The sequence below is a fragment of the Myotis myotis genome, unplaced genomic scaffold (assembly GCF_014108235.1).
Source record: "Myotis myotis isolate mMyoMyo1 unplaced genomic scaffold, mMyoMyo1.p scaffold_m19_p_6, whole genome shotgun sequence".
Taxonomy (NCBI): domain Eukaryota; kingdom Metazoa; phylum Chordata; class Mammalia; order Chiroptera; family Vespertilionidae; genus Myotis; species Myotis myotis.
Window position 1 is genome coordinate 97054281 of NW_023416368.1, and position 19715 is coordinate 97073995.

At 56.9% G+C, this 19715-nt stretch overlaps 1 protein-coding gene across 1 annotated transcript in view; it reads left to right on the forward strand.

Moving 5' to 3' along the window:
• The first annotated feature begins 6 nt into the window (after nucleotides 1–6).
• OBSCN (obscurin, cytoskeletal calmodulin and titin-interacting RhoGEF) overlaps nucleotides 7–19715 on the forward strand; it is a 58959-nt gene continuing 39250 nt past the window's right edge. The window contains exons 1-17 of the mRNA XM_036313061.1: nucleotides 7–252; nucleotides 1382–1645; nucleotides 1969–2232; nucleotides 2891–3154; nucleotides 3324–3590; nucleotides 3696–3968; nucleotides 5065–5261; nucleotides 5409–5484; nucleotides 7641–7913; nucleotides 8884–9150; nucleotides 11257–11529; nucleotides 12031–12306; nucleotides 12570–12857; nucleotides 12974–13246; nucleotides 13788–14167; nucleotides 14687–15557; nucleotides 16555–16833. Coding sequence (XP_036168954.1) covers nucleotides 45–252; nucleotides 1382–1645; nucleotides 1969–2232; nucleotides 2891–3154; nucleotides 3324–3590; nucleotides 3696–3968; nucleotides 5065–5261; nucleotides 5409–5484; nucleotides 7641–7913; nucleotides 8884–9150; nucleotides 11257–11529; nucleotides 12031–12306; nucleotides 12570–12857; nucleotides 12974–13246; nucleotides 13788–14167; nucleotides 14687–15557; nucleotides 16555–16833 — 4993 coding nt within the window. The 5' untranslated portion in view covers nucleotides 7–44. The remainder of the gene's footprint in view (nucleotides 253–1381; nucleotides 1646–1968; nucleotides 2233–2890; nucleotides 3155–3323; nucleotides 3591–3695; nucleotides 3969–5064; nucleotides 5262–5408; nucleotides 5485–7640; nucleotides 7914–8883; nucleotides 9151–11256; nucleotides 11530–12030; nucleotides 12307–12569; nucleotides 12858–12973; nucleotides 13247–13787; nucleotides 14168–14686; nucleotides 15558–16554; nucleotides 16834–19715) is intronic.

The window sequence follows — 19715 nt, forward strand, 5'->3', positions numbered from 1 at the left end:
AGTTCACAAAGGGTCTGAGGAAGGAAGAGGCCACAGAAGGGGCCATGGTAACGCTGCACTGTGAGCTGAGCAAGGCGGCCCCTGTGGAGTGGAGGAAGGGGCTCGAGACCCTCAGAGCTGGGGACAGAGTCAGCCTGAAGCAGGACGGGGCTGTGTGTGAGCTGGAGATCCAGGAACTGGTTGTGGCGGATGCCGGGGAGTACTCGTGCGTGTGCGGGCAGGAGAGCACGTCGGCCACATTGACCATCAAGGGTAAAGTCTGCATATGGCCTCATGGACCAGTGACTTGGTGTCTGCACATTTCTACTCTGTCAACACCTGCTCCGTTTTAGCATCCGTGGGTTTATGTCTCCAACTTGGGTCCCCGAGCATCTCCCAGCTTCATCTCTCTGTCCAGAAGTCCTGATGTCCATGTCTAGTCCTTGTGTCTACTGTTCCTCTTGTTCCATTTGCCTTTGTCACCATCTGTGCATTTGTTCTCAAGTTCATGCCATGGCCAATAGCTGTTTGTGTGGTCCTTGTGAGTGTTCTTGTCCTAGACACACAGTCCCACGGACAATCTGAAGTTCTCTGTGTCACTCTAACCCTCCCCAGCCGAGCCTGCGAAGTTCACAGAGCCTGAGGGATGAGGAGGCCACTGAAGGGGCCACAGCCATGCTGCTGTGCAAGCTGAGCAAGGCGGCTCCTGTGGAGTGGAGGAAGGGGCTCGAGACCCTCAGAGCTGGGGATAGAGTCAGCCTGAGGCAGGACAGGGACCTGTGTGAGCTGGCGATCCGGGAACTGGTTGTAGCAGTTGCCGGGGCGTACTTGTGTGTGTGCGGGCAGGAGAGCATGTCGGCCACACTGACCTGGCCACATGGTCAGGGGTGAAGACCATGTGTAGCCTAGCAGAGCCGTGCCTTGGTTTCAGTTACTTGCTTCATGACATCTGCCTGGGCTCATTCCATGTTCTCCGCTGTCCCAGTGTCATTCTCTTCCCATAATTCCACAGAATCCCTTCCACCTTCCTGGCTGTTGTGCAAACCATGAGAAACCAGCATCTAGGCCCCTTCTCATCCCTCATGTCACCACTGGTTTTGTTCTGTTTCCTGTCAGAGTCTGTGTCACCTCGTCCATCCAGTCATGTCCTGCCCCAAATTTCCCCACAGAATCTGTTTCATGTCTTTCCAGCCCTCCTGGCCCTGTCCACCAGTTTCATGAAAGTGGCACAGCCCTGCTGTTCACAGGCTGGCTGAGAGATGCTACCATGCACAATGTGACTGGGCACACCCAGCATGTGGCCCGTGTCCACATGGGTTTTATGTCTCCTCTGTGCTGTCCATGTCTTGTCTTATCCATGAGCTCATATCTATGACTGTGCCCATATCTTTCTGACTCTCAGCCCTGCCCGCCAAGTTCACAAAGGGTCTGAGGAAGGAAGAGGCCACAGAAGGGGCCATGGTAACGCTGCACTGTGAGCTGAGCAAGGCGGCCCCTGTGGAGTGGAGGAAGGGGCTCGAGACCCTCAGAGCTGGGGACAGAGTCAGCCTGAGGCAGGATGGGGCTGTGTGTGAGCTGGAGATCCAGGAACTGGTTGTGGCGGATGCCGGGGAGTACTCGTGCGTGTGCGGGCAGGAGAGCACGTCAGCTACACTGACCGTCAGGGGTAAAGACCATGTGTGGCCATGTGAGCCAATAGCTTGGTGTCTGCAGAGACCACCTTCTGCTCTGTAGGGCTGTGTGTCTGGGTCTCTCCTTGAGCATCTCCCCGCTGTGGCTGCGGCCAATTTCATGCCCTGATATTTGTGTCCAGTCCTTTGTCTCCTCTGTTCCTCTCCTCAGTTTGCCTCTGTCACCATCTGTGCATTCATTCTCATTTACACGTGGCCCTTTGCAGCTTGTGTGGTCCTTGTGGGTGTCCTTGCCCTGGACACACACAGAGTCCCGCAGACAACCTTAAGTTCTCTGTGTCACTGTGACCCCCCGCAGCCTTGCCCGCGAAGTTCACAAAGAGTCTGAGGAAGGAAGAGGCCATGGAAGGGGCCACAGCCACACTGCGCTGCGAGCTGAGCAAGGCAGCCCCTGTGGAGTGGAGGAAGGGGCTCGAGACCCTCAGAGCTGGGGACAGAGTCAGCCTGAGGCAGGATGGGGCTGTGTGTGAGCTGGAGATCCGAGGTCTGGCTGTGGCAGATGCCGGGGAGTACTCGTGCGTGTGCGGGCAGGAGATCACGTCGGCCACACTGACCATCAAGGGTAAAGATTGCCTGTGGCCACATGGACTCATTTGGGTGCCATGGCCCACTCCTTGTCTCTTGCATCCACCCTGGGTACTCATGGGCGCTCCCTCCTCTCTGCCTTGAACAATTTCCCTCTCTCTCCTTTCTCCTTGCCTACCACTGTGTTGTCCAGTGTCTTGGTATCTAGGTACTGATCTCCATCCAAATGATTTCCCTTGATCAGTTCTCATGGTAAAGACAGAATTCCAGCTTGTCCTTCTTCCTATCCTAATCTGTTTATTTTTTCCCCTTTCTAGCCTCTAGTCATGGTCTTAGGGGTCCGATTGCCTGATGGGACACAGCCCTGCCTATGGGCATCCTAAGTGGAGGCTGGCATGAGATTTGCCTGGTTAGATCCAGAGCTCCTCCCAAAGCTCCCACCATGGACTCTCCTTTCCCTTGAAGGGGACCCAGACCATGATGCCCTTTCCTACCCCAGTCTTCTGGGACCTGTGGCAATGAGTCCATTGGGCATCCAGACAGCTGGGGTGACGCTGAGAGCCATGCTTGACCTAGGTTCTCAACAAGGTTGACTGGTGTAGGGGGCCTGTTTCCTGACTAGGCGTGTGTGGGGCTTGTCTCCTGGCTGGGTCTCTAGACTGACCCTGTCTCCCCTCTTCCCACCCACCCCACAGCCCCGCCGTTGGTATTCAGGGAGCCTTTGCAGAGCCTGCAGGCTGAGGAAGGCACAGGGGCCAGGCTGCGATGTGAGCTGTCTGAGCCCAGGGCTGTGGTCTGGAGCAAGGGTGGCCTGGAGCTGCAGGCCGACGAGCGCCGGGAGCCACGGCAGCAGGGCTGCATGGTGGAGCTGGTGCTGCGGGACCTGCGCTGGGAAGATGCGGGCGAGTACACCTGCACCTGTGGCTCCCAGGCCACCAGCGCCACTGTCACCGTCACAGGTGGGCCCCAAGGTGGCCTCTGCCCTCTGCATAGGCCGTGCATGCTTTGGGGGGCCCTCTGGGCTGCAGTTTGTACTGGAGTCCAATCTGAGGGGACTCTGCCTCGGGCAGGGCTGGTGGGTGGACCTGACCAGATGTTCGGTTGACTCTACGTCCCCCCTCCCCACAGCTGCACCCGTGCGGTTCCTCCGGGAACTGCAGGCCCAGGAGGTGGATGAGGGTGGGACTGCACGCCTGTGCTGTGAGCTGAGCCGGGCGGGCACCAGTGTGGAGTGGCGCAAGGGCTTGCTGCAGCTCTTCCCCTGTGCCAAGTACCAGATGGTTCAGGAAGGCGTGACTGTGGAGCTGCTGGTGCACGATGCAGACCAGGAGGACGCTGGGCACTACACCTGTGACACAGGCCACGCACAGAGCACTGCCAGACTCTCAGTTCGCGGTGAGCTGCCCGCGGGTCCCTGCCTTCCCAGGGCCCCTCAGACCCTGTGGAGTGGAGGCTGGGGTGCGTTGCTCAGCACTTCTAAGTCACCCTCTGGCCCCCCAGCCCCCAGGCCCATGTTCCAGACTGAGCTGCAGGACGCAGAGCAGGAGGTGGGCAGCCTGGCCCGGCTGTGCTGCCAGCTGAGTGAGGTGGAGCCTGGGGCCCCTGTGCAGTGGCTCAAGGAGGGTGTGGAGCTGCACACTGGCTCCAAGTACGAGATGCATCACCGGGGGGCCATGTGTGAACTGCTGATCCACGGGCTCGAGGCCAAGGATGCGGGCCAGTATGCCTGCGTGGTGGGTGGCCAGAAAACCATGGCCTCTGTCAAGGTCAGAGGTGAGCCTTTCCCTAATAGCTGCCCTGTGACCCCCTCCCCAGGTGCTGTTCCAAGGGTGGCTCTCAGGCCCCAAGGTTACAAGCTCTCTCTTCTCATTTCGGCATCACTCCCCTGTCGACAGTGGGAAAAGGGAGTCTGTGGCCCCTGGGTGCTGCCCTGCCTCCTGCCCCTAGCCGGCAGGTAGGGCAGCCTGACTTGGGCTGTCCTCTCTGAGCCCCTGCCTGTCTGTCTGAAGGTCTTGCCTTCCTGATGTCCCAGCCAGGGCAGGGCTGGCCGCGGGGTGGGGATGGAAAGAGGCAGCTCCCCACTCTGCAGCCCCTTGCCTACTTCATCCTAACAGAGATGCTTGAGCCCATCTTTGCCCCTAGGAGGTCTCTGTAGCAAGTGAGGTGATGGATGCTATGTGAGGCAGATAGAGACCATGACAGGACAGGCGTGTGAGAGTATCCGGGAAGGCTTCATGGAGGAGGGAGAGTTAAAAGTTCACCTGGGTGCTCAGGCCTGACTGGTAAAGGGTCCCATCACCCACACCCCAGAGCCTGAGGTAACCATTGTGTGAGGCCTGGTTGACATGGAGGTGCAGGCTGACAGGGAGGTGGAGTTCAGCTGTGAGGTGTTGAGGTCAAGGGCCACAGCTGCCCAGGGGTGCCTACAGGACCTGCCATTGCAAAGCAGCAAGGTGGCAGAGGTGGTTGTGCAGGGCGACCACACCCACATGCTGCAGCTGAAGGGTGTGACATGAAGATGCAAGCTCAGTCTTCTTCCACCTGGGCCTCTACAAGTCCTCAGCCCAGCTCACTGTCCGTGGGAGTGGGTGAGGGTGGCTGCCCCTCTCAGCACACTCGGAGCCAAAATGTCCAGACCCTGTTGGGAGACAGAGGCAGACTGCAAGGGTCCCTGCTTTGGGGACTGGGAACTAGCCCCATGCATGGGTGGTTCTGAGGTGGCCCAAGATGCCAGGGTTGAGTGGTACCCTGTATGCTTATCTGTAGAAATTGGGGTGGGGTGCTGGGGGCAGACTCCAGAACTGGAAGGTGCTCCTGACAGTGGAGCATTCCAGCTGTTGAGGCTGATGCCACACTTCCCTTGGTGCAGCCCCCCAGGTGACCATTCTGGAGCCCCTGCAGGATGTGCAGCTCAGTGAGGGCCAGGATGCCCATTTCCGATGCCGGCTGTCCAGGGCCTCTGGCCAGGAGGCTCGCTGGGCCTTGGGAGGAGTGCCTCTGCAGGCCAACGAAATGAATGACATTACAGTGGAGCAAGGCACACTCCACTCGCTCACTCTCCACAAGGTGGGACCCTGGGACCTGCCTCCATCCACATGCTCCCAGGAGTGTGGGAGGAGAAGATTCCAACTCCCATTGGATTGGCCTGGGGAGTTGTCAGGAGACATGGTATGAACAGACTGCCAGGCTGAGACCCCATCTCCGCTCCCACAGGTGACCCTCGAGGATGCAGGAACCATCAGTTTCCAGGTGGGCTCATGTAGCTCAGAGGCCCAGCTGAAGGTCACAGGTGGGCAGCCCCCTCCCACACCTGGCAAGGTGATGTCTCCATATCCCTCCCTAGTCAAAGAGCTGTTGGGGGGTGGTGTGGTCAGAAACCCAGGTCTTCCAGCAGTTATTTTGCCTTGGGGTGGCAATTTTCCAACCCCTGACTGCTAAAGCCATGAACTGGATAGCCCACTGAGGGGGGCTGGTGAAGATCAGCTTGGGAGATTCTGGTGTGCATGTGGGGTCCCTGTGTGGGGGTTAGTGCTGTCTGCAGGAGGGAGGTGGGGAGCCTGGCCATGGGGGCAGGGGGTTGGGCCCTAAGGTGGAAGCCCTCTGTATGGCTACTCCTATGGCACAGGTCATCTTAACACACATGTGCATACTTGACAGGCTCCCAGGTGATGGTGCAGTAGCATACCTGTGACATGTGTACAATTTTGGGTATAGTGTAGTTGGCCTCAGGCATGCAAGCAGGATTTCAGGAACCTTCAACTTAGATTATACCTTGTCTGCAGAGCTGGTTATTCTTGAGTGTCTCTCACCTGCTGTTCTACTCCTGGTTTTCACACCAGTCCCATCCATCTAACCAACTATCCACTATCCATCACCATTCATCCCTCATCCACCCACCCACCATCCATCCATCCACCATACTTCATAATTCATCCATCCATCCATCCATCCATCCATCCATCCATCTATCCATCATCCATTCATCCAACACTTAGCATCCATTCACCATCGACCATCTATCCATCCATCCACCATCAATCCATCCACCATTAATTTCTATCTTCCTTCCATCCACCATCCATCTACCATTTACCTATCTATCATCCACCATCCATCCATCCACCAACATCCATCCATCAATCAATTCATCTATTCAACCATTTATCCATCCACGCATAAATCATCCATCTACCCAACCATTCATCTGTTCACCTATCGACTCATCCGTTCACCATCTACCATCCATTGAACAAACCTTCTAAGCCTCTACCCTTGTGTAAGTCTCGGATCTTCAGAGGGGCCAGGTGCAGCTCTGCCATCATGGAGCCCCCAATCCACTGGGATAATTGGACATTAGAGACAAAGCATGTCCTGGGTCTTCAGGGGTGAACAGATATGGCGAGTTCTGTGGCCTCTGGTGCTGGGAAAGACTCTGTGGTCTCTGGGATTGGGAAAGGCCTCAAGTTGAATGATGAGAGATGGGCAGTGTCCTAGGTATCGTGACCTGGCTGGGCCAGAAAAGGCTTTGTGTGTTCATCAGGGTGGTTGGTTGTGAGGGAGGACATGGAGCTGGGTTGGAACTTATGCAGGGTTGTGCCTTGACCCCTGTCAGCCAAGTCCCAGCCTGTGTCAGCTGACCTGTGTACAGACACCTGGCCATATCCTTGGGGGAGGTAAATGGCATGGGGTGTCCTGATAGGTGTTATATGGACCAGCTTAGGTACAGTGCTGGAAGTGGGAATGGGGAGCTGGTGGAGCAGTCAGGGACTGTCAGATGTGCACTCTCAGAAGAGGGTTGGGGCAGGTGGAGGGCTGGGGCTGGAGTTTTGGTGGTGCATGCCCAGAAAGAGCTTGGGGAGGTTTCTGAGGAAGGCCTAGCTGGGGCAGGTGTGGGAACACAGATCAGGCAGCAGCCGGGTTGGGGAAGCCCCTGCGCTAGGGCCTGCTGTGTGCTGGGGCAAAAGTAGTTGCCATGGGCATTAGGGCCCTAGAATTTTAGGTCTGGGGACCACAGGTGACATCTGGCCATATGGCCTTCTGGGAATAGAAGAAGTATCTGCTTCCACACCTGCAGGGATGGAAGGCTTACTACCTGAGGCAGACCCCACCCGCTCAGAGTGGCAGCCCCACAGCCTCTTCTCCCCGCCCACCTCGTAGCCATGGGGCTTGGGCCTTGTTCATTCTGATTGCTGAGGAGGCTGTGGACACATGCCTTCTGTGTATTTTTGTGAAACCAGGTGTATTCTGGAGAGGGGTGTGAGTGCAGGGACACTGAGCCCACTCCCTGTGAGTGGTTTGAATGTATCATTCCATGAGCAGGGTGGGATAGCTGGCCCGAGTTGATCTCTAAACCCCAGTGCCAGGGATCCCCAAAATGGTATACCCCCCACATAGTCCTGTGGGCCCAGGGCACCCAGCCTGCCCTCCTATTGCCCTCTTGTGCAGAGGCAGCGCCATGCCTGGTACGTGGCTTGCAGAATGTGGACGTCTTTGCGGGGGATGTGGCCACGTTCTCCTGTGAGGTGTCCTGTGCGGGTGGGCCCGAGGCCTGCTGGTGGCTGGATGGGACTCTGCTGCAGGACAGCCCCCAGAGTGCCATCTGCGTGCACGATGGGACGGTTCATTCCCTCACGCTGTCGGGCCTGGGGGTTGCTGACTCAGGCACCGTCACCTACCGTGCAGGGCCCCTGGTCTCCACGGCCAAGTTGTTGGTCAAAGGTACCGGCCGATGGGACCCCGCCTGCACTAATGCTTCTGCCATCGCTGCTCCCGCAAGCTTCCTGCAGGCTCCGGGGTAGGGGGTTGGGGGCTGGCATTGCTCCACACGTGCCATGTGTGGACACTCAGGCAGGCTGCAGTCCTGCTTCCTGGATGAGAAAGAATGCTTGGCTCAGAGCATGAAGCTGGGAGGCCAACTTCATGCCCACCTGCTCGTGGGATCCTGAGTGCTGGTGCCACCTGGTCGCCACTCTGCGGCTGCACCTATCTCAGGCATATACCCAGAGGGCAGCCTTCCCACCTTGCCCCAGCCTGCCCTATCCCTGCTCGTGGCTGCTTACACCGCTGTGGTTTGGGTTGGGGGTCTTTTCTCTTTTGGGTTGGGGAAGGCAGTGGGTTGCCAGGAACCCCTCAGTCCACTCCCAGTTGGGTGCTCCTGGGATGGCCGCTTGGTGTGGCTTCACCTGGCGTGTTTGCAGATGGGTCTTCTCTGCACTGTTGAAGAGTAAATTGACATCTTCCCAGGTCCAAGGAGCAAACCATTTTTTGAGTAGGATTTTTCCAGGTGGAGATGGGATGGCGCCCCCTGGAGGGGTGGAGAAGCCCCTGAAAAAGGGACAAAGTGGGCTGGGGGTGCTGCGTGCCCAGCAGATGCTGAGGGCCCCTGAACTTTTAGGAGGAGGCATTGTGTCCCTGCTGGTTCCCCATGCTCCCCAGGCTCAGGGAGGAAAGGGTTCAGGAGGTCAGAGGGGCCAGGAGGGGACAAGTGGATGGAGGCCGTCTGCCATGGGTGGGTTGTGTAGGGGCAAGGCTTGCACTATGTGGAGGGTCCTGGGCCACCATGGCCAGTTCCTTTCCTGCCAAAGCCCCTCGCTTGCTTGCTGATGAACTGCTGCTGCTGACCGCAGAGGGCGGGTAGGCGCTGGTCACACGGCTCAGGCTTACACGTGCCCGGCGTGTTGGCCGACAGATCCTGCAGTGGAGGTGGTCAGTGCCATGCAAGACCTGGCGGTGGAGGAGGGTGGCCCAGCCGAGCTCCTCTGCCAGTACTCACGGCCAGTGCAGGCCACGTGGAAGATGGACGAGCAGGAGGTGCGCGCCGACGGGCGTCGCGTCATCATAGAGCAGGACTGGACCGTGGCCAGGCTGTCCTTCAGACCAGCCTTGCCCTGCGACAGTGGCATCTATTCTTGTGAGGCTGCGGGCACCCGAGTGGTGGCTCTGCTGCAAGTGCAAGGTGAGGCCGCCCAGCAGGCAGCCCAGGCCTAGCAGGCTTCGGGATGGCCAGCCAAGATGCAATGGTGGAGCATCGGGCAGGGGCAGCCAGCAGAGTGTGAACGTGCCAGTACTGGAAAGATGAGATCTGAGCAGTAGGTCCTGCTGAAGCTGGCTGGGCCCTGAGCCCACCCATCCAGACCCCACCCCTCCTAAAGCAGCCTGAGAACACAGGGTGGCTGGACAGACCCTGGGCAGAGACTACACCTAAAAGAATCTGCATCCAAAACACTGGGGAGGTAGAGGCAGGCAAGGAAGCAGCCTCCGGGCAGGTGAGCAAGCAGGCCTGGGGCCGCAGGACCCTCCGCAGGGCTCTACGTGGGGCTCTGTCCCCACATCCTGGGCTCAGATCCCAGCTCTGCCCCTTCCCAGGCTGTTGCTTGGATGGTGCACCAAGCCCCATGTCCTTGAAAGGATATGCTGTTGGGGAACCAGGAGCAGGGGACAGTGGGCTGCCCCACTGTGTGGAAGGGAGCATTGTTTGGCTGAAGCCGCTTGATCTTTGGGAAAATCTGGACTGTCCCTGGTGTTGAGTGAGCTGGAGAGTGGAGACAGTTGTCGGGGCCATCCAAGCTGGATAGCAGGTGTGAGCAGGTGAGACCAGTCTCCCACAGGCCACACGCGGTCTTCCCCCCCGCTCCCTGCCACCCCATTCCCTCACTTGTTCAACAACTAAATTTTGTAAACACTTTTTTGGGGCACCTGAGAGCACATCAGGGAACAGACAAAACTCCCTCCATTCACGGCAGCACCCCTGACATCCTCATTGGAAATGTGATTGGAGCAGTGTGTCCCCAGCCTGGGGGGTGGGTCTGGGGCTCATGGACATCTGGGTAGAGGCTTCAGCCACAGGCTGGAGAAGGAGCAGAGTAAGGAAGTGGGGACAGCAGGCGCTAGGGGGCTTGCTGCTGCTTTAAAATCTGGGCGTTTATCTAACACAATGGTGACATCCTTGGGTAGGAAGCAAGGGTGAGCTCCAGCGGTGACTTCACTGCCGCCCCCTTGCTCCCCAGCCCTCCTGTCTGTCAGCTGGCCCTGATCACGCCATCCAGCAGAATGGAGTCAGACGCCTAAGTCGCTGTCAGCTCTAACGGGAGGAGAGGGGCTAGGCCAAGGGGCAGTCTACTCTGTTGTGGGAAAGCAGTGGGAGAGGGATGTGGGTAGCCCAGCAGGTCCTCTGTTTTGAAACACCCTCCCCACTTCATTTCCTGGGCCCCTGTACACAGCAGACACCCTTGCCTATGGCATGGGCCTGGCCTCTAACCGAACTGGGAGGGTACATCCTGGCTGTGTGTGGGTTCAGTCTGAGGCACGTATCCAGACAGCAGTTGGGGCTGTGGGCTCGGACCACCAGCTCAGTGACTGCAGTGGCTCCTTGCTGTCATGTGGGTCAAATTCAGACCGTTCCTAGCATCCAGGCCAGCCCCTGGGTCACCTGAAGCTCCTCTCCTGCCTGATCTCACCACCTGGCCCCTTGCATCCTTCACCCCGCTGGCCTGACTCCCCGCTGTCCCCCATGAATCCCTCCTTCATCCCCATTGCAGTGTCCCCTCTTGTCACTCCTCTTGGCTGGATGCCTGTCCTGAAAACGGTGCTAAAGGTGGCAAGCCTCACAGTCAGGCACTGAGTTCATGGCCTCCATGGAAAACGCATGGCCATTTATTATAGACTCTCGGACTTTTTAGGAGAGAACCAGAGAGGGCTGGGGAATATGGGCAGAGGTCTCTCTGGTCCCAGTGAGTGAGAGTAGCAGCCCAGCAGGTCTGATAGCACTGGCCTGGAGACAGAGGAAAGGGGGACAAGTAGAGCCCCACCTGCAGCCAGGGCAAGGGTGGCAGCACCTGTGAGGCTTCTCACCTGTGAGGTGGGGAAGACCCCCATCCTGACTCTAGTGTGGTGATGGTGTGGAGGTGGGCAGGGCCTTGGGAGGACATGCATGAAGGCTCCACGTGGACATCACTGGTCTCCCTCCTGGTGGCCCGCTGTTTGGCCCTATGTCATGGGGGCATTTCTATGCGGCCTGGGCAGTAAGGGCTCCCAAGCCCTGAGTCATCCCTCCATCCCCCAGCCAAGAATACAGTGGTGCGTGGCCTGGAAAACGTGGAGGTGCCCGAGGGGGGCGAAGCGCTATTTGAGTGCCAGCTGTCCCGGCCAGAGGTGGCTGCACACACCTGGCTGCTGGATGACCAGCCCGTGCTCAGCTCAGAGAACGCTGAGGTGGTCTACTTCGAGAATGGTCTGCGGCACCTGCTGCTGCTCAAAAACCTGCGGCCTCAGGACAGCTGCCGGGTGACCTTCCTGGCTGGGGATGTGGTGACCTCAGCGTTCCTCACCGTCAGAGGTGGGTGTGCGGGTGGTGGGGGGGAGGGTCTCTGCCACCCCTACTACTGGATACTCTTCTGAAGGGATGAGGAGGGGTTGAGCTGGGCCTGCAGGTTGGGCAGGTCCCTCAGACCCTTCCCACTATGGGATAGGGGTGTGGCCATGGGTCTCTGAGACCCCTTCCCACCAGATGCCAGGGTGCCAGGAGAACTGGTGGCCACAGGGGGCGTGGGTCTCTCAGACCCCTTCCACCGGATACTGCCTTTATGGGGGGAGGGTGGGCAGAGTGGGGAGGGCTGTTAAGGGGGGCTGGTGGCCTCTGAGGCTCCATCCCACCTGAGGCTTCAAATTTGGAGAACAATGATCTCAGAGATCAGATCTCTAAGACTCCTCCCACCTGAGCTGGGCCACGACTGGGTAGCTGGGCTCAGAGGTAGAGGGAGGGGTGAGGGGGAAAGGTCTCCCAGCACCAAGAGGCCACCATCCTGGTCCCGAGCTCACACCCTGGCCCCACCCTCAGGCTGGCGCCTGGAAGTCCTGGAGCCCCCGCGGGATGCGGCCGTGGGGGCAGGAAGGCAGGCCCACTTCAGCTGCACTCTCAGCGAGGTGGTGCCCGTGGGCGAGGCAACCTGGTACATCAACGGGACTGCAGTGCAGCCTGACGACGTGGACTGGATGGTGACCGCAGATGGCAGCCACCACACGCTGCTGCTGCGCCGAGCCCGGCCGCACCACGCCGGCGAAGTCACCTTTGCTGCCCGCGATGCCGTGGCCTCTGCGCAGCTCACCGTGCTGGGTGGGTGGCTTGGGTGCTGGACTCTCTCATGGGTGGGTAGGGGCGGAGGTTCCAGCTCCAGAAGCTACTGCAGGCTCTCCGTGTCCCCCCACCCAGGCACACAACCCTCGCTCCTGGAGACAGGAGCCCAGGCACCTGTCTGCTCACAGGCCTGGGGGGTGATCTGTCCGAGCCCTCACTGCACCCCAGAATCAGACCCTAGGGCAGAGGGGCTGTGCCCCATATGAGAAAATGGATACCAAATTGACCGCCCTCCCCTGCAGGCCTCCCGGATCCCCCGGAGGATGCCGAGGTCGTGGGGCGCAGTGACCACTCCGTGACGCTGTCTTGGGTGGCCCCAACAAGCGATGGCGGTGGCGGTCTCTGTGGCTACCGGGTGGAGATGAAACCATCGGCCACTGGGGAGTGGCAGCTGTGCCACGAACTGGTGTCCGAGCCGGAGTGCGTTGTGGATGGCCTGGCCCCTGGGGAGACCTACCGCTTCCGCGTGGCGGCTGTGGGCCCTGCAGGCGCCGGAGAGCCCGTGCACCTGCCCCAGACAGTGAGGCTCGGTAGGTTGCTGCCCTGGTCCTGGCGGATAAGGGTGGGGGGTCCAGCCTGGAGCACTTGGCCACCTTAAGCCAGAAGAAGGTCGGCATGTCCTTACTGATGCGCGCATCCTCAGCAGAGCCCCTGGGACCTGCGCCCGCGCCCCTAGCTCTGGAGTGCCGGCAGGTGGCGGCCGGCCAGGATTTGCGTCTGGATTGTGAGGTGGTGGAGGCTGGAGAGGTTGTCTGGCTGAAGGGAACGGAGCGCATCCAGCCTGGGGGGCGCTTCCAGGTTCTTTGCCAGAGTGGGCGACAGACGCTGGTGATTCGGGACTTCTCAGCAGAGGACCAGGGCGAGTACCGCTGCAGCCCTGCCAGGGATCCCATCTCTGCTGCTGCCGTGGCCTTCCAGGGTGCGTCCTCCAGGGCCCAGCATGCGGGAGTGGAGGAGTTGGGGGAAACCCTGGGGTGGGGGGGACTCCCACAGCAAGGGGTCCACTTGGGGAGTTTGCCTCACACCAAGAGAAACTGAGGCTTGCTGGGGAGACGCACAGACCCTGCATGGCTCAGTCTTATGTCCGAGCCCATATCTCTAGCGTCTTAGGTTGCACCCCCTCCCTGAATGTGATCCTGGCCATCACAGTGCTTGATACCTACTGCTGGTCCCTTAAGTCCTCAGGCTTCTGTGCTCTGAGTCCCCCTGCACTGTGTCTCCTCCCCACTGCATGTGAACCTCCCCATGACCTCTGAGCATCACCCCCCTCACTCTGAGGACTGAGGCCTGAGCAGGGGAAGTTGAGGCCCAAGGAAAGTGGTTTGGAGCCTCTGAAACCTTGTAAAGGCTGTGCGATCAGAGCTCTCCAGAAGCCCAGATGGACAGCAGAGGCCTATTGAGGGGAACCACAGTCGGCAGCCCAGTTCCCACCTGGCTGACCAGTCTCCTGCTGTCCACAGTGGTGCTGACACCAGGATCCAGAGATGAGGTCCCTGCACAGCCCAGCCTGCCTCCTGAGGCGGCCCAGGAGGGTGACCTGCACCTGCTGTGGGAGGCCCTGGCTCGAAAGCGCCGCATGAGCCGCGAGCCCACACTGGACTCCATCAGCGAGCTGCCTGAGGAGGATGGGCGCCTGCAGCGCCAGCGCCAGCGGCAGGAGGCAGAGGACCTGGCCCCTGACCTATCTGAGGACTACTCCACAGCTGATGAACTGGCACGTACTGGTGAGGCCGACCTCTCACACACCAGCTCTGACGACGAGTCCCGAGCAGGCACTCCTTCCCTGGTCACCTATCTCAAGAAGGCTGGGAAGCCTGGCACCTCTCCACTGGCCAGTAAGGTGAGCCTCCATCGTGGCCTGCAAGGGAGGCTTGGGTGTCTCAGATCTTTACCACTCATTGTCCATCCACGCATCATCTTATTCACCCATTCACCATCCACCAACCCATCCATTCAGTAAGCCTTTGTTCATCCATCTGTCATCATCCATTTATCCATCCAACAGCCATCCACTTATCCATTCATGCATCTACCACCACCAACCCATCCATCCATGCACCTCCATTTATCACCATCTATCCACACATTTCACCCATCTGCCCACCCATCCACCATTCAACCATCCATCCATTTACTCGCTGTCCATAGGTCTATACCACCCATTTATCCATCCATCCATCCATCTGCCATCCACTTAACCACTTATCTATCCAAGGTAGTGCAGCTGCCAGCAGCGGAGGCAGAGTGGCCTGCTGGCGCTGGGATCAGACCGGGTTCTGCCTCCTGCCTACCCCGGAGGCCCCTGCCCATCCTTTCCCTGACCCAGGCCTTGGTTTTCCTACCCTATCTGTGCACACAGGTTGGGGCTCCAGCAGTCCCTTCTGGAAAGCTGCAGAAGCAACAGAAACAGCCAACCACAGTGTGCCCGCCACCAGGAGACCTGAGTATTGAGGACCTCAGTGACCCATCTCTGGACAAGGCAGCCATGAAGATCCAGGCTGCCTTCAAGGGTTACAAGGTGCGGAAGGAGATGAGGCAGCAGGAGGGGCCCGTGTTCCGGAGCACATTTGGAGACACTGAGGCACAGGTTGGGGACACCTTACGTCTAGAGTGTGTGGTGTCCAGCAAGGCAGACGTGCAAGCTCGTTGGCTGAAGGATGGAGTGGAGCTGACGGATGGCAGGCACCACCACATTGACCAGCTCAAGGATGGCACCTGTTCTCTGCTGGTCGCTGGCGTGGGCCATGCGGATGCGGGCTGCTACACCTGCCAGGTGAGCAGCAAGTTTGGCTGTACGGTCCACAGTGCCCACGTGGCTGTCAGCGGGACAGAGAGCGAGGCTGAGAGCTCCTCTGGTGGAGAAGTGGATGACGCCTTCCGCCGGGCAGCCCGGCGGCTGCACCGCCTCTTCCGCACCAAGGGCCCAGCTGAGGTTTCGGAGGAGGAGATCTTCTTGAGTGCCGATGAGGGCTCAGCGGAGCCTGAGGAGCCTGGGGACTGGCAGACGTACCGCGAAGATGAGCACTTGGTTTGCATCCGCTTTGAGGCACTGCCTGAGGCCCGTCGGGCGGCCACCCACTTCCAGGAGATGTTCAAGATGCTAGGCATTGGGGTGGACATCAGCCTGTTGGAGCAGGGACCCCGGGGGGTGGAGATACGCATCGCCAAGGTGGCCCTTGCCCCCGCAGTGCCTTTGGAGCCAGTGCCCAGCTTGCGCACCACAGAGGCTGGTGAGTCTGTGAGCCACCCGGAGTGGGATGGGGCGGGAGAGGAGAGGAGAGGAGAGGCTGGTGCATGACCAGGGTCAGCTGAGAGGTCAAGGAGTTGGCTGGGTCCCAGCTTCTGGCTCTTGGCAGATGCTGCCCACTGAGGTTGGCAGAGCCCAAGTTTGTGGTGGATGGAGCTCCAGCTCCACCCAGTTCTGCCTGTTATTGTCAGAGCTTCAGCGTTCTCATTTGTGCACTGGCTATGGGAATGCTGACATTTGTTTGTTTTTTTCTCCATGAGGGTTTGAGATGCAACCTGTATAAAAGGTGGGGCTCCATGTGGTCTGGTCTGCACCCCATTTCCTGCTCCAGCAACAAAAATTAATTAAAAAGCCACATCACTGTTTACTTGTATGTCCCTAGAAATGGCAGAAGAGGTGTCCTTAACCCACAGTGTTGTGCCTTGAAAATTTCCCTCTCCATTCTGAGCGCCAGGCCTCAACCCTGGACTCCCAGCCATAATGCCTTCGTCCTCCCTCCACTTCCCCTCCTCCATGCCTCCTGTCTGCTGTCCCTCTGGCCACAGGGTGGCTTGGGAGCCAGGCTGACAAAGGGAGGACTCCCCTAGAGCTGTGGTCGGCAAACTACGGCTCGCGAGCCACATGCGGCTCTTTGGCCCCTTGAGTGCGGCTCTTCCTAAGCCTTAGGAGTACCCTAATTAAGTTAATAACAATGTACCTACCTATATAGTTTAAGTTTAAAAAATTTGGCTCTCGAGAGAAATTTCAATTGTTGTACTGTTGAAATTTGGTTGTTGACAAATGAGTTTGCCGACCACTGGTCTAGAGAATGGGGAGGAGGGAAGAGCTCAGAGAGCAGAGACAGTGCTGTTTAGCCGCTTAGTCTTTGCGCGCTCTCCCTTGAATGGGGGCCTTGTGGGTCACCCGTGTGCACCGCTGCAGCCCAGGTGATTGGGCACGGGGGCTGCTACTAACTTGCACACCCTACCTGTCCCTCCCAGCCCCAGTGTTCCTGACTGAGTTGCAGAATCAGGAGGTGCTGGACGGGTACCCTGTGAGCTTCGACTGTGTGGTGACAGGCCAGCCCGTGCCCAGTGTGCGCTGGTTCAAAGATGGGAGGATCCTGGAGGAGGATGACCACTACATGATCAGTGATGACCAACAGGGCGGCCACCAGCTCATCATCACAGCTGTGGTGCCTGCAGACATGGGTGTCTACCGCTGCCTGGCTGAGAACAGCATGGGTGTGTCCTCCACCAAGGCTGAGCTCCGAGTGGACTGTGAGTGTGGCTGGCCTGCTTTGCTGGCCTAGGGTGGGTGGCTCAGGGGTTCCTGGCTGGGAGGGGCAGTGCTGGGTTGGATGATGTCTTGTAGCTGATGGAGAGCTCTCTGGGAGCCTCTTGGAGTAGGGATAGGGGCCTTAACTCTTTGAGAAGTGTCAGGGCTGAGGAGGGACCCAGAAAGGCTTGGAGGTGTCCTGGGGCATGGTGGGTGACTAATGGCACTGTGGGCAATAAGAAATATGTACTAGGTCTCATCCCTGGTTCCTGCTCAGAGCTCTTAAATCTCTTAAAATTCCGAAGTGACAAGTCACTAAAGCAGTGACTCCTGGAGGGCCTCTAGATGGCTTCAGGATGGAGGATGGTCATAGAAAAGACCACATCATGGACCCTATAAATATGTCTAACTGATTTTTTAAAAATATATTTTTATTATTATTTCAGAGAGGAAGAGAGATAGAAACATCAATATTGAGAATCATTGGTCAGCTGCCTCCTACACATCCCCTGCTGGGGATGGAGGCTACAACCTGAGCATGTGTCCTGACCGGAAGTCGTACTGAGACCTCCTGGTTCATAGGTCAATGCTCAACTGCTGAGCCACGCCAGCTGGACATGTCTAACCGATTTTTGACAAAAGTGCAAAAGCAGTTGAGTGGAGTAAAGTTTCAAAGATGGTGCTGGAGTTATTTGGACATTTATAAGAAAAAAAAAGAACTTAGACCATATATGAAAATTAACTCAAAATGGATTACATGCGTAATGTGAATATAAAACTTTAGAAAAACAATAGGAGGAAATCTTCAGTACCTAGAGCTAGGAAAGATCTTTGTATACTTGACTGGCAAAAGAAAAAATTAGTAAAATGGACTTCATCAGAGTTAAAATCTTTTGCTGGTGTGGAGCAATGAAGTATTTCTTAAAAATTGATTTTAGAGAGCAGAAGGGAGAGAGAGAGACAGAGAAACATTGATGTGAGAAATATTAATTGCTTGGTTGCCTCCTTTATGCACCCCCATTGGGGATCAAACCCACAACCTGGGTATGTGCCCTGACCAGGAATTGCAGCTGCCACCTTATAGTGTATGGGAAAATGCTCTAACCAAATGAGTCACACTGGCCAGGGAGAGAGAATGAAATTCTACAGGCTGAGAGAAAATATCCACAAACCATGTATTTTGTGAAGGACTTTATCTAAACTATATAAAGAATGCTCAACTTTAAATAGTAAAAAAATGCTTAAAAATCTAATTAGAACAGGAGCATGTGCAGACATTTCAGGGGAAAGGACAGAGATGACAAATAAATGTGTCGAAGGTCTTCCACACATTATCCAACAGGAAAATGCAAGCCAGGACCCTAGCAAAACATCCCTGCACACAATGGAATGACTAACATAAAAACTGTGCTGCCACCACATGCAGGTGAGGGGCCAGAGAAATGGGACCCTTGTACACTGCTGGTGGGTGTCAGTGTAAGAAACATTCAAACCTGTACAGAATTTTTGTGAGTATTTGAACCAAACTGCCAGGATTTCAACAGATTGAGATAATGCTCCAGAGAATGGCAGTTTTACACGTTATTTTATACATTATAATCAAAAGAGACGTAAATAGGTTACATGAAATTCATTGGTGATAGATTAGGGAGAAGGGAGAAAGCAAGAGGGGGACCTCTGGGATTGGATACCAAGTAAAATGATAGACATATACATCTTTTAGGTAGGTGGGTACTGGGTAGTTATAGTCAACAATTAACATGATAAAAGCAACACTGAGAGGATTTGTAGTCTCTGCTCTGGTGCATTGGTTGTGCCCTGAGGGGCCCAGAAAAAAGAGGAGTTACCCTGACATTCCAAAGGTATGTTATCGTAGATGCAAAGGACAATAGACAGGCTCAGTCAAGGTAAGATTGACTTTTGTGAGGGAAGATCCTAGCCTAGGACATGATTACCCACCATAAACTGCTTTTAGTTTAAAAGTTTTAATTTCAGACCATCCTTTGTGGTTACTTTAGGTCTTTGATTTTGCAAGATCGTCACACCTTCCCTGAGCTTGTCAGGTAGCATGTAGCACCTTTTCGTCCACATGGGAGTGGAAAATGGTGCAGCTACTCTGGATCATGGTAGGGAATTTTTTATAAAATGAATCATGTACTTACCATATGACCCAACCATCATTTTGTTGGGTGTTTATTCAAGAAATGAAAACTCAAATTCATAACACAATCTATACCCAAATGCTCATAGTAGCTTTATTTCTAACTAGAGGCCTGGTGCACAAAAATTTGTGCACTTGGGAGGGTCCCTCACCCCAGCCTGTGCCCTCTCACAGTCTGGGACCCCTCGGGGAATGACCACCTGCTGGCTTAGGCCCACTCCCCGGGGGACTGGGCCTAAGCTGGCAGTCAGATATCTCTCTGGCAGCCCAGGAGCCTTCGGGGGATGTTCACTTGCCAGCGGGGAGCAGGCCTAGCTGCAGTCGAGCATCCTTAGCATTGCTGAGGAGGCGGGAGAGGCTCCCTCCATCACCGCTGTACTGGCAGCTGTCAGCCTGGCTTGTGGCTGAGCAGAGCTCCCCCTGTGGGAGCACACTGACCACCAGGGTGCAGCTCCTTCATTGAACATCTGCCCCCTGGTGGTCAGTGTGTGTCATAGTGACCAGTGATTCCCAATCGCTCTGCTGTTAGGGTTAATTTGCATATTACCTTTTTATTATATAGGATAGAGGCCTGGTGCATGGGTGGAGACCAGCTGGTTTGCCTTGAAGGGTGTCCCGGACCAGGGTGGGGGTCACACTGGGGTGCCTGGACAGCCTGGGTGAGGGGATGAGGGCCGTTTTCAGACTGGCCACACCCCCTTCAGGGAGCAGGGTCCTGCTAGG